At 33.7% G+C, this 14,354-nt stretch overlaps 3 protein-coding genes across 3 annotated transcripts; 1 reads left to right on the forward strand and 2 right to left on the reverse strand.

The window, feature by feature from the left end:
* The first annotated feature begins 5,154 nt into the window (after positions 1–5,154).
* LOC123898943 (hydroxyethylthiazole kinase) lies at positions 5,155–7,529 on the forward strand. Its single transcript, XM_045950027.1, has 2 exons — positions 5,155–5,715; positions 6,945–7,529. Exons 1-2 carry the CDS (start codon positions 5,272–5,274, stop codon positions 7,332–7,334), a joined length of 834 nt encoding a protein of 277 aa, XP_045805983.1. The 5' UTR covers positions 5,155–5,271; the 3' UTR covers positions 7,335–7,529.
* A 493-nt stretch (positions 7,530–8,022) lies between these two features.
* Positions 8,023–8,966, reverse strand: LOC123899037 (dirigent protein 16-like). Its single transcript, XM_045950123.1, has one exon. The coding sequence runs from the start codon at positions 8,949–8,951 to the stop codon at positions 8,199–8,201; it is 753 nt and encodes a 250-aa protein (XP_045806079.1). The 5' UTR covers positions 8,952–8,966; the 3' UTR covers positions 8,023–8,198.
* Positions 8,967–11,042: 2,076 nt separating this feature from the next.
* On the reverse strand, positions 11,043–12,018 carry LOC123899126 (dirigent protein 16-like). The gene has a single exon (XM_045950225.1). It carries the CDS (start codon positions 11,959–11,961, stop codon positions 11,194–11,196), a length of 768 nt encoding a protein of 255 aa, XP_045806181.1. The 5' UTR covers positions 11,962–12,018; the 3' UTR covers positions 11,043–11,193.
* Positions 12,019–14,354: the final 2,336 nt, after the last annotated feature.

Consider the following 14,354-nt stretch of genomic DNA (forward strand, 5'->3'; position numbering starts at 1 on the left):
AAATGTGTTGCTTGTAATTGTCATAAAAATTTCCATCACAAAAGAAATTGTTGTCAATGTGGCACAAACTTATTTTCCTCTCATAAGTCCTTCATATCCTGAGCTGACTCCCTCCTCATAAGTAGGGATGGCAACGGGCGCCCATGGGTGCGGGTTTGACACTTACCAAACCCACACCCGAAATCATCACCCAAGCCCAAAGGCTGTTCGGGTGGCAAAACAACACCCACGCCCACACTCATTGGGTTCGGGTTTTTCCCACCCAAACCCAAACCTGCAACACATTTGAAAATAATTTGCAAATTTAAGAAATTAAATTGCAACATAGACTTTGAATTAAATTACAACTAAAATTAAGGTCTTTCAAGGAAATTCAAACATAGACTTTCAAGAAATTAAATTACAACTAAAATTTAAGGTCTTCCAAGGAAATTGAGGGAGACTATGAGGGTAATTAGGTAATTATAAAAATATTTCGGGTTGATGTATGGGTTTCGGGTGTGGGTTTGACTGATACCAAACTCCCACCCATATTATCGGGTGTCACCCGAACCCAAACCCAAACCTAGTCAAATCGGGTTTCGCCCGTTGACTTGGGTTTGAGTTCGGGTGGGTCTCTCGAGTTTGAGTTTTTTTGTCATCCCTACTCATAAGAGTTTGAACAAACAAATTTGTTTGTCTCGTATAAGTTTGACCTCGAAATTAGGAAACAATATTTTTTTTTTTGTAATGGAAATTTCTATGACAATTGCAAGCCGCACATTATAAAAATTTAAAAGTTTCTTTAGTTCTTGCGAATAAAAATTCGCAATACCATAAAAAGCACAACCTCCCATTCTTGAAGCATGATTTTTCCTGCACTCTTTAAAGGTTTCTTTGAATCTATTGCTTTCCCTTTAAAGAGTGTAGGAAAATCATGCTTCAAGAATTAGAGGCTATGTTTTTTATGGTATCGAGTTTTTAATCGCAGGAACTGAAGGAACTGTCGAGTTTTTAAAATGTGTTGCTTGTAATTGACATAGAAATTTAATTTCCATCACAAAAAAATTGTTGTTAATGTGGCACAAACTTATTTTCCTTTCATAACTCCTTCATGTCCTCAACCGACTCATTCCTCACAAGAATTTGAGCAAACAAATTTGCTTGTCACCTAATAAATTTGAACTCAAATTAGGAAAAACCGAAATAACTCGCTCTCTCTCTCTCTCTCTCTCTCTCTCTCTATATATATATATATATATATATATATATATATATATATATATATATATATATACACCAATTGTTTTTCCAATAATTGTATGTAAGTTTGTTCCTCTTTAACAAAAACATTTTTTTTTGTAATAGAAATTTCTATGACAATTAGAAGCCGCACATTTTAAAAATTCAAAGGTTTCTTTAGTTCATGCGAATAAAAATTTGCAATACCATCAAGAGCATAGCCTCCCATTCTTGAAGTGTGATTTTTCCTACACTTTTTAAAAGGTTTATTTGAAGTTATTGCTTACGAAAGCAATAGCTTAAAAAAAAACTTTAAAGAATACAGGAAAAATTATGCTTCAAGAATTAGAGACTATGCTTTTGATGGTCTTGAGTTTTTACTCGCAGGAACTGAAGGAACTGTCAAGTTTTAAAAATGTGTTGCTTTGCCATATAAATTCCCATCACAGAGAAATTGTTGTTAATGTGGCACAAACAATTTTCCTCTCATAACTGCTTCATGTTCTCAGCCGACTCCTCCCTCACAAGAGTTTGAGCAAACAAATTTCCTTGTCACCTAATAAATTTGAACTCAAATTAGGAAAAAAAAACTCTCTCTCTGTGTATATATATATATTAGAAGAACCTACCAATTGTTTTTCGGTAATTGCATGTAAGTTTGTTCCTCTTTAACAATTTTTTTTTTGTAATGGAAATTTCTATGACAATTGCAAGCCGCACATTTTAAAAATTCAAAAGTTTCTTTATTTCCTACGAATAAAAATTCGCAATACCATTAAGAGCATATGCTCCCATTCTTGAACCGTGATTTTTCTTGCACTCTTTAAAGGTTTTTTTGAAGCTATTGCAGGAAAAATCATGCTTCCTGAATTATAGGGTATTCTTTTGATGGTATCGAGTTTTTACTCACAGGAACCGAAAGAACTGTCGAGTTTTTAAAATTCGTTGCTTGTAATTGTCATAGAAATTTCCATCACAAAGAAATTATTGTTAATGTGGCACAAACTTATTTTCCTCTCATAACTCCTTCATGTCCTAGCCGACTCCATCCTCACAAGAGTCGAACAAACAAATTTGTTTGTCTCCTAATAAGTTTGACCTCGAAATTAGGAAAAACAATATTTTTTTTTGTAATGGAAATTTCTATGACAATTGCAAGCCGCACATTTTCAAAATTCAAAGTTTCCATTAGTTCCTGCGAATAACCTTCAATTCTTGAAGCATGATTTTTTCTACGCTCTTTGAATGTTTCTTTGAAGCTATTGCTTACAAATTTGGGAAGCAATAAATTCAAAGAGTGTGGAAAGAATCATGCTTCCAGTCCCAGAGTTAGAGGACATGGTTCCAGAGTTAGAGGATATGCTTGGCAAGTGAAATGAGTCTCCCACCATGGGAGATCAATATTTTTGAAAGTCCATCGTACTCCTCCCAACATTATATCATTTACTCTTTTTCATTGAAACTCAACTCACTGCTCCCCAGTCCTCTGCGACCATCAAATTCACCCTCTTTTGTGCTCTCAAAATTGTCAAAAAAAAAAATCCTATCCTTCTCCTCTCTCACTCTCACCTTCATCGCTTCTCCGACCTTAAAGTCGCCAACGGTGGCTTCAACAAAGTTATCTTGATTGGTGAGATTGACTTGGCTTCGATTCTGTTTAGAGAGTCACCCTTATGCATCATTATTAATTTGTTATTGCTCCCAAATTGATGTATTTTTTAAGACAACCCAATTGGCTCCAAATTGATGTTATCAAACAACCTAATTGATAAAAATAAAAATTGTTTGTACCAAAAAAAAAATTGGATCATTGAAAATTACTCAATTTTTAGTAGCAACATGATTTGTTGTTGTTGCAACTGGCCATATTATTCTAGGTGGTTCAAATTGGGTGAAGGAGGTGAAATTTCTCTTCTTGATTGATGCAACTCAAATGGTTGTTGTGACAATCTCATTATGAAGTGTATGTTGAACCAATGTTGAACCCAATTGGCTCCAAATTGATGTTGTCAAACAACAGTGAGATAGGACAAATTTTGTTCTATTTACATTTTCTAAAATTTTAGCGATGATAAATCTTTCTTCTCCTTTTCTTCATAGCCGCCGCCCCCTCCTTAACCTAGTTTTTTTTTTTATCTATCAAGGAGGGGTGGTTTTAGGGACAATTTTTGACCCAAAATCACCCCTCATAATTGTTTTTCCTTTTCTTTTTTATTTAAATAAGTGATATTTACATTGATCAATTTTTTTTTTTTTGTGTTTTTTTTTGTGATTTCACCGTCTGAGTGCGACGTTGTGTTGTTCGTCGTCTTGTGAGACGTTTTTGTTGTCCCGTATTGTTGCGGTGTTCATTTGATTTCTATTGAAAAGATCGGCTTCAGTCAATTACAAATTCAACCAATGATTTGGGCTTCAACGCTGCAAATCCGGAGGCATGAATACTTTAGTGACTTTAACTTTATCATATTATTTGTTGTAGGCATTTTGCCGTTGTATGTTATTAACTCGGATGCTGTGAGTTTTGTTCGCAGATTTATCCTTTACGTTTTCAGCGATATTGATTATGTGGTTGTATTTAATGTAATCTATTAATTTGAATGAATGAATATCATTTTGTTATTGTCAACTAAATAAACAAAAAACAGTGAGATAGAGAAGTAACACAGCTTCTTTTTTTTTTTTTTACAAAAGAAACAGTGTTTGAAAATATATGGTGTGAAAATTTAATGATGGCCCAGTGTGAACCTTAATGATCTAATGATAAAAATAAGTCTTTCACAGTAGGAGACCCATTTCAATTGCCTATCCTTGAATGAGCCATGATTGTGTCTCATACGGACCTCTGTGACTGCACGCAGTCAAGAACTTTACAGCCGTATGATTGAAAATGAACGATACTGATTTGATAATTAAAATTTAAAAGTAAATAAAAATTTAAAAATGTTTTTAAACAGAAACCGTCCGATTAAGATCGGACAGTCCTGATGAGTGACTGCAGCTGAATGCACGAGGCAGTGACTGCTCCTAATCCAAATCCGTCTCATGCATATGAAAGGATATAATGTGTTGTTATTAAAAAATACTAACCTTCCACAACTTTTTTTTAAAAAAAATATTAAAAGACATTAATATATGAAATAAGCATTTAAGTAAAATAGGAAGTTACCCCGAAATTTTTTTTATACAACGTCAAACTTTTAAAAATGTCATATTTGAACCTTGAGATATTTACATTTAATAGGCGATATTCAAATTTTAAGAGGCCGAGATCAAATAATTAAAGGGCAAATATCTATGTGTCATACTATTTTTGGTTGAATAAAAATTTATTTAACCGTGAAACAATTCTTGGCCAGATTTTATTTATCTCGCAGCCAAATTTTGGACTACTAGGATCTCTTTCCCCTAGGAACTAGAGGATTATAAACTAAAAAGAATAATTATTTTACCTAAGAAAAATTAACACACAACTCTGAATGTGAACTAGGGATGGAAATGGACGCCCATAGGTGCGGGTTTGACACTTACCAAACTCACACCCGAAATCATCACAAAACTCAAACCCAAAGGCTGTTCGGATGACAAAACAACACCCACGCCCACATCCATTGGGTTCGGGTGTTTTCCACCCAAACCCAAACTCGCAGCAAATTTGAAAATAATTTGAAAATTTAAGAAATTAAATTCCATCATAGACTTTGAATTAAATTACAACTAAAATTAAGGCATTCCAATAAAATTCAAACATAGACTTTCAAAAAATTAAATTACAACATAGACTTTCAAAAAATTAAATTACAACTAAGGGAAACCAAAGATTAATTAGATAATTATAAAATATTTTGGATGAGTATATTATCGGGTGTCACACGAACCCAAACCAAAACTCAGTCATATCGAGTTTCGCCAGTTGACTTGAGTTTGAGTTGGGAGCGAGTGAGAATTGAGAAGAATTTGCGGAGGCAAACAAATTTGTCTGGAGGGACATACAGACACCAATATCTATCTATCTATCTATCAATTCAGTTCCGTCACTCAGTTTGAAATTCAATGGAATCCAACACAGAGCAGTTGAAATGGGGAAAAACAGTATGGAATTTTTTTTCACAAGTTCGACTTCAATCACCGCTAATTCAATGCATAACTAACTTCGTTTCAATGGATCTAATGGCCAATACTCTCTTATCCGCCGGTGCATCACCAGCAATGGTTCATTCCATCCAAGAAATTCCTGACTTCACGCCACGTGTCAGTGCTCTCTGCATCAACGTTGGTACGCTTTCTCCTTCTTCTCTTCCAGCTATGATTACTGCTGCGAAGATTTGCTCTCAGTTGAATATCCCTTGGGTTCTTGATCCTGTTGCTGTTTCTGCTTCTTCTTTTCGGTTTGATGCTTGTGTTCAACTTGTTGGATTGAAACCTACTGTTGTTAGAGGAAATGCTTCTGAAATTATCGCGCTTTCTTCTTCTTCCCTTGAAGCCTCTACTGCCAAGGTGATTCTAAAATCTAGCTTTTTTTTTTAGTCAATTAAGTCAATTTCATAGAATTGAATTAGGACTAACTTAAATTTTAAGAATTTTAGGGTTAAAGTTATGAACAACCCAAATTTTATGATTTTCAATTTATTTATTTTTTAAAATTACTTCAAGTTTAGGGAGTAGAGTTTCAAATAAGTTCTGATCACTACTGATTATGCGTGTCCTGGTGTCCGTGTCGGACACGCGCAGGTGTCAGACACCGACACAACATGATACATATGATTGCATTGAATAATGTCATTTTTTTCAAATTATTGTGTGTCAGTGGTGTCCTGTGTCCGTGCTTCAAGAGTTGATCAGTTTAGGGTATTTTATATTTTTATATGATAAAATGGTACCACTCAAGGTAAAGGGAAAATTTTATTGTATACTTATCGGGATTTAAAAAGGTGATAGGATAGTAAATTCAATATCGTTGAGATGAAAATGGTAGCATTATAGGTGTTTGGATCTTTTGCAAGGCAATTGCAATTGGTTCAAAGACTGAAATTTTTAACTTTGATCTAGTGAAATGTTGAAATGGGTCCAAATTCGATTTTAGATAGTTGAGGTTGTACTAGTTGTAGGGAAGATGATTAAATATCGACTTAGGTTGTTTGGATATGTATGAAACATTTTTGGATTCCTTAAATTTGAATTCCTTGTATTTCAGTGCACCTAGGCCAATTGTGATACAATTTGAAGTGCCTGCTGCTTATACAGGAAAAAGACACTGTAAAGATACACTACCATGAATGCATCACAATTAGCCTAAATTCTGGAAAATTCAGGGACTTCAAATTTAGAGAATCTAAATTTGTATGACGGAGATATGTAGATTCTGCAGTAAAAAAATTATATCATAGGTGGGGCAGCTTAATCACTAGCAGAATAGAAGAACCAAAAAAGATTATAGTTTATAGACAAAAACTGTTGAGAAAAATTTAGAGGCCAATGGTTTTTCTATAGACACGATATATGATAGAATATTATGATGTCGTTTCATTTGTGTAGCTGATCTCACATACTAAGATAAGGTTTGGTGGTTGTGTTTGTTGATTGTTTTCCCTAGGAAAGATAGATGGAAAAAATAGATTTCAGGGTCTCATCCAAAATAAAAACTAAAACCTCTGTTCATTCCCATTCATCGTTGTTCCGAGAAATTTTGGATTTTCACACTGTAATTTAGCTCTATTGTTGTAAAGGGCACAGACAGTACTCACGATTCAATGGACGCAGTTGAAGCAGCAAAGTTGTTGGCTCAAAAAAGTGGTGCCATAGTTGCAGTGTCAGGAGCCACTGACATTGTCACAGACGGAAATCAAGTTGTTGGCGCTCACAATGGGGTGGCACTGATGCAAAAAATAACAGCAACTGGGTGTTCAGTCACGGCACTCATTGCTGCCTTTGTTGCAGTTGACAAAACCAATGCTTTAGATGCGGCAGTATCGGCATTAGCTGTATTCGGCGTTGCTGGTGAGTTGGGAATGAAGATGGCTAAAGGTCCTGCATCACTACGAATGCACTTGATAGATGCGCTCTATGGGCTTGATGAAGCTACCTTGCAATCTCATGTTAATATCACTCGTTTGTGATGAAATCTGAAGATCCGCATGTACGACTTGCAAATTGGTAATTATTACATTTTTATATCTATCATACCTCATAGTTGTCTATCTTTGGTATCCATTAGTTGAAAATGGATAATCAGTGGCTGTGGAGATCCTCTACAATTTTTGTCAATAATCACTAGCTAGTAATAACAAATGGTTACCAATTTAGTTTCACTAGTATTGCCTTGGCTTGAAATAATGTATGGCGTTTTTTTGTCCTACTAATTTAGTTTGGTCAACGTTTCCCATATGGGTTTGATTTTGAAAGTTAATTTCTCATAATAACTCTTTCATGTATAGAAATTGTTTTGGTGAAAGTTGTTCATTAACTGCTGAGGCATTGCTAATTATGTGGATGATCTGTAGAGATGAGTATATGTGGGGGAATATATAACATTTTCTTACATGCCATGCTTCAAATATGCAGTAAACTTTTTATTTGTTTGGATTTTGGTTTCATAGGTTTTTGTGATTTTGTTCCATCATGCTTTTACCTCTTTTTCATTCTGGTTTAAGTGTTATATATTAGGTATTGTTTCACCACTTATGATGGCTTGTTACCTATTTTGATTTTTCATTTTTTGACGTGTAGTCTGCCGCATTTCTAGCTTCTGCTTGCATTCAAAATTCCTATTAAGATTGATCAGATGGCAATAAGTAAGCAGTAGAATACCATTAATACCCGTTTTTTAACAAAAAATAAACACCACCATATGATTTCATAGGCTTACAAATAAGATTTCAAATACAATTTTGCAATCAAACTTGACAACATAAAAGACCAATCTCATTGTCATCTATGATTAAAAATCACTCGGTCGCTTTTTCCATTTCTACAGCATAGTTCTAGTAGTTCAAATGAATACTGATCCTCAGCAATGTCTCAGCACCATCAGTGGCAATCTGTCCTGGTGGGATAAGAGGTCTCAGTTCTGCAAACCCCCTTGCATTCTTAAACTTTCCTGTACCCCCTATTACGGATAATCGCGACATAGTACTTCCAATCTTGTACAAACCATAAAAGTTCAAACTATCTCCATATTCCCCTCCTTCAAACAAGGCTGTGAATACCATCATCTGTCTACTCCCATCAGCTGAACTTGCCACATAAACACCTTGCGCTTTCCCAACCATTTGAGAACCTAATTCAGGTTGAGAGGTTAATATATCATCAATTACAGTAATTGTACCAAATCCTAGTCCAAGTCCATCAGGTCCTAACTGCACCTGAGCATTGTTTTGATTGTTGTTATTTGGTGCAAAGGAAGTACCAGCTAAGCCAGTTCCTAATGGGATACCGGTAACGCCATTGACAGTGGGAATAGCACCGTTGGCATTAGGGATGGGAATCGCACCTTGCGGAGTGTTGAATCCTATCGGTGTTGCAAACGGCACTTGACCACTGTATATGTTGCCCAGTAAACCAGTTACCGGTCGAGCCGTTGGGTTACTGCCACCAAGAATGTCGTGCATGAACAACTCAATGATTGGTTCTTTCCCTGTGGCTGCAATAGGGTCAACTGCTGTTATAGACATTGTCAAATGTGAAAAGACCACCAACATTGCCAAAGGAACTATAGTTAGTAACCCCATAGCCATATTGTTTCAAAGTTTTTTAGATATAGATAGATATTTGTTTTTCTCTGTGGTAATGAATCTTTGTTTAGATGAGTGCAATGTAATGCAAGTTTTGATGTTATATAGGAGGGAATGAAGAGTGTGTTGGAGTGGTTGTGATACATGGATCATACTGAAGTTGTTGAAGTTAACATAAAAGAAAAGTAGATCACTTTTTTTCCAAAATTGTAGTCAATATTTCTGATTAGTGGCGTTGTTGAGATTTAATGGAAGAAACACTTAAATTCATAAGACTTATGCTAAGTCTATTTTTAAAAATATAACTCAAGTATAGCTATGTATATTATTTTTAAAGGAAAAATATATACTCCCTCCGTTCCAAAATATAAGCAAAAATTGGTCAATGAAAATTGATGTATTTGGTTTAAAATTTAGTCCAGATACATTCACTTTTGTTGACCTCCTTTTGCTTATATTTGGAGTAGTATTATATAACTCAATGAGGTTCTTTTGTTTATAAATTCATTGAAAAACAAATTGTTGGCTGTCACAATTACTTTTTTTTTTTCCTTTTTTAAATGCTTTTGTTATGACAAGTCAGAGATTGAGAGGTGTTGCAAGTACAACTAAACCAAAATCTCTAGTCAATATCTAGTTGACCCTAATGAGGGGAGAAAGTGGATGAAATAAGTAGTATTTTCAAACATCATTTAATGTTATTCCAGGTTATCGTTATCTTTGTGTTAAACCATTTGAATTTTGAAGATTTTCAATTCAAGTTTCACTTGTTAAGGCAAATTGTAAAAGAAATCTTAGAATTTTATTAATCTAAAATACTTATCTTATTATTTCAGGTAGACAAAATGTTTATGAAAAGCTATTAAACTATAAAAAACAAACAACAACAATAAAATTCATTCTTAAAACATTATGTGAAGTTGGTTACACAAACAAATTCACGTTAGTGGATCCAATAACCATATTTTTAGAGTAGGCAAAATATATTAACCAGAAACTCATCTGTAGCACAAGAAATTCTATGTGTAGTCACAACCAAATTCTCTGTAAAATTACTTAGAGCTAGTCATTTTTAAATGATTATTCTTTATGTTTTCTTTCTTATTGTTCTATTTCTTTTAAATGGATCATTTCTATTATATTTTTAAATTGTATTTTGCTTAATTTCTTTGTGGTTTTGACAGTAACAAATCAACTTATTCCTCCCCCCCTTTGTAAACCAAACATATATATAATATAATTGAAGTTTCTTGCTCTCCTCAACTTCAATACTTGCCAGTAACATCAAACAAACATTTTAAAATTAATTTGTATTAATTTAAGTATATAAAAATTCTGTACTGTTTAACTTAGATGAAAATAATCTAGGGTATACACTAGTTATCCAAATATGTATTTTAGAGTCTCATACATCAGAGCTTTCAACCTTAGTCCTGTGCCTTAGCTGAGTTGTCCCAAAGCTGTATAATGTAAACATTGACAAATTAAGCATGTAATTTAGTTATTGTCTCCATAAATTACCTGTGCAATATGTAGTATGTACCATAAAAACAAAAAAATTACCTGTGCAATTTCTAAAACTTGATTTGAATGATTTTGTTTTTTCTGTTACACTGGGCTGCATGGTACAAGGTGCTAATTTTTTAGAGGACATGGTGAGTCAAATGAAGATCAATGCTACTAGCATTAAAAAGAGGGGGGGATTCAAACATCTTTCATCCAAAGCAAAACTTTTATATCTGTATATCATTCATATTTTTCCCTTTCTTGCACCGAAACATTACCCGAATTAAAGAACAAATTTTTAAAAATAATATAAAAAATTTAACAGCAGTCGAAGAGATAAAGGGTTGTGACCATTAACTTGTTTGGTGTTCGATGCATGTCAATATCCGACATTCACACCGAATATATGATCACTTTCAATTACTTCCATTTTAAATTAACTTATTACCGAAATCGCTATATGATCTCAGTGTCAGTATTGTATTTGTTTTCCTTGTCTTTGTGAGTGTCTTCCTACATCATTTGTCAATTATCAATCATGCTATCACAATTCATCATTAACCAAGGCCAGATTACCATATAGAAAAATGAAAAACTCAATTTTACATAAGATTACAACTAAGATTTCAAATACATTCTGCAATAAAAATTAAAAAAAAAAAGACCAAACTGAAAAAATCATATCAGTAATCAAACAGTTTCCCACATGCTTTCACACACAATATAACAACAATGTTCATCAGTAATTCAAATGGACAGTAATCCTCAACAAAGTCTCAGCACCATCAGTAGCAACCTGTCCAGGTGGAATAAGAGGTCTCAATTCACCAAACCCTTTTGCATACTTAAACTTCCCTGTCCCTCCTATAACCGACAATCGCGACATAGTACTTCCAATCTTAAACAAACCATAAAAATTCAAACTATCACCATACTCCCCTCCTTCAAAAAGTGCTGTAAACACCATCATTTGTCTACTCCCATCAGCTGAACTTGCTACATACACCCCCTGAGCTTTTCCAACAATTTGTGAACCTAATTCAGGTTGAGATGTTAATACATCATCAATAACAGTAATTGTACCAAATCCTAATCCAAGTCCATCAGGTCCTAATGTTAACTGAGCATTGTTTTGATTGTTATTGTTGTTGTTTGGTGCAAAGGAAGTACCAGATAAACCAGTTCCTAAAGGGATACCACTAAAACCATTGACAGTAGGATTAGCACCATTTGCATTAGGGATTGGGATACTATTACTTGGTATGTTGAAACCTATTGGCATTGCAAAAGGAACTTGACCACTGTATATGTTTCCGAGCAAACCGGTTACTGGTCGCGCTGTAGGGTTACTTCCACCAAGAATGTCATGCATGAATAACTCAATGATTGGTTCTTTTCCTGTGGCTGCAATAGGATCAATAGCTGATATGTTTGTTGCTATTGCCATTATAGCAATGGTAACAAACAATATTGGTTTGGAAAGTTTAGTTTGTGATGGTAAATACATCTTGTTGAGGCTAATTAAGTTCCTTTGTTTGGTAAAGTGAAGAGAATTGTTGTTTAGATAAGTGAAATTAATGAGTGCTTATTTTGGTGTTTTATAGTAGTGATTAGTGCATGCTGCAGTGTGTGTTGGAGTTGTTGATGTTGAGATACATGAGTGGTGTTAATGAAGTTGTTAAAATTGACATAAAATTATTTAGTTGATTAGTTGTGACTTGAGCAATATAGGTGACCCTTTCTTATGCAAAAATAAAAATAAAAATAGATGACCCTTTTTATGAGATAAACTATTGAATGTTATGAATGAGGTTTTTTTTTTATTTTATTGTAGCATTTTTTTCATAAAATTATTATTTATTATTAACGAATGCACTAAAGAAATTTTACAGCTTTACATGTGAGATTTGAATCATATCTCTTAAAAGTTATAAGTAAACAAAAATTGTTGTTTCAAAATATAAGTAAAAAAAGACTAATTTTTTATGACTTTCAAGATTTGTTTTTACTTTTTTCTACGCAGATTTATTTTTACTTATTCTACATTTAATTTACTCTTTTTATTCTTTTTTCCATAATCAATAACCAATAAAAATTATATTGACATTTTTTCATGAAAACTTATTTCAAGAAAAACTTATTGAGAACTAACGGTTTATGTTTTTTTATTGAACACTGCTTATCTTGATGACTCTCAATAACATATCAAATAATTTTAGATTTCTATAAAAATTTACATCAATGATCTATATGATATATACTTTCAATAAAATAGTGAATTTTATAAAATTTGTATTCATTCACATGTTTTTAAACGATGTAACATTACTCAAATATTGCATTGACATAATTTGATCGTTCCCCATATATATCCATCATAAACCCTACGATTCGTGATGTACCTAAAGGTTAAACACCCAAAGCTTTGATCATAACACATTGCTATTGAAGCTCATATAAAAAAAAATACTTAGTAAAAACAATTGACGCCTACCATGAAACCGCGATAAAGAAAATTCTCAATGACACTTTGAACCAAATTGAGAAAGATTGTACGAGCCCCACTTTGAACTGTAAAATTGTATAAGGAACTCTGAAGGACGTTGCACTCCGAGTGGTTCATGAATTTACCCTTGAATTTCATCTAAGGATTTGCAAATTTTTCTCGATAGGTTGATTCACTAGCTAGTTTTATGGAAGCAAACACCAGAGACTAATTGCAATGAGTCTTTTCGACGTTCGTCAAGGTCACTTTTAGACCTTGAAGGAATATCTTGTTTGTTTCAACGAAGACACTATACATGTAGTTAACCCAAATTAGGAGATGTTCATGGGAGAGTTTCAATGAATCCTTGGCGCAAAAGTCGGCCACTAGCATGCAAGAGATCATGAAGCATGAAGAAGAGTGATATCAAAGGGGAAAGTAGTAACATGAAAGGAAGAGCCAAACCATTATTGAAATGAGGAATTTTATTACTCGTCACCCCGCGGATCAAATGGTTACCGACTTGAACTAGCACTTACTGCTATTCACTCAACAGACGATCGAGCGAGATGCTAATTGGAGAGAAGGGGGAAATGATCACATGAACCTAATTAAATTGCACGCAACCTTTCAAAATATGAAGATTGTCTTGTCCTTCTGATCCTAACTTAGATCTCTTGGGATCGAAGCCGTTGAAGGAGATGCTAGAAGTGTGATGACCGAGTTCGAATCTCGTCCTCTGCATATATAATGCAATGTTCCTGCCAACTTAGCTAAGCTCACTGGACTATTCTTTTCATCATCTATTATAATTAATTAAATATAATTATTCTAAAAGAATATTTAATTGGATCTTTATATTTAATATAAGAAATAAAAAATAAAAAAAAAGGAGGATTATACATATAAAGGAAAAATGTGAAAAACAAGACAAACATTATTTACCAATAACACTAGTAATATGACCTTTTTTTTCCTTTTGTCAAGTAGCATAGTGACTAGAAATTCCACCTTTAAGGTAGATAAGTGGGATGATCAGAGTTTGAACATCAACCCTCTGCATATATACTGCAATGTCCCTGACAACTGAGTTAAGCTCACGGGATAATATACCCTTTTTAATATATAAACTTTTTGTCAAATAAAAATACCATGTTAGCAGGGGCGATTTTACCGCCCGGCTTGCCTGGCACGTGCCCAGGCTCGACATATAATTTTTTTTTTAGGGTTCTTACTTTGAAATGAAAGTTCGAATGTTTGAGTAAGAATTAATAAAATTTAAGTGTATATTCATAATCCTCATGAAATTCTGAGCAAAATTATATATTTACATGTCCAATTTGGTGCAAGAATGAAAAAACGATTTTTGAGGTTTTGGTGATGGTGAGCATGGGGTTGAAGACGATGAACAGTAA

This window comes from Trifolium pratense, linkage group LG1 (genome assembly GCF_020283565.1).
Source record: "Trifolium pratense cultivar HEN17-A07 linkage group LG1, ARS_RC_1.1, whole genome shotgun sequence".
In the NCBI taxonomy this organism is placed as follows: domain Eukaryota; kingdom Viridiplantae; phylum Streptophyta; class Magnoliopsida; order Fabales; family Fabaceae; genus Trifolium; species Trifolium pratense.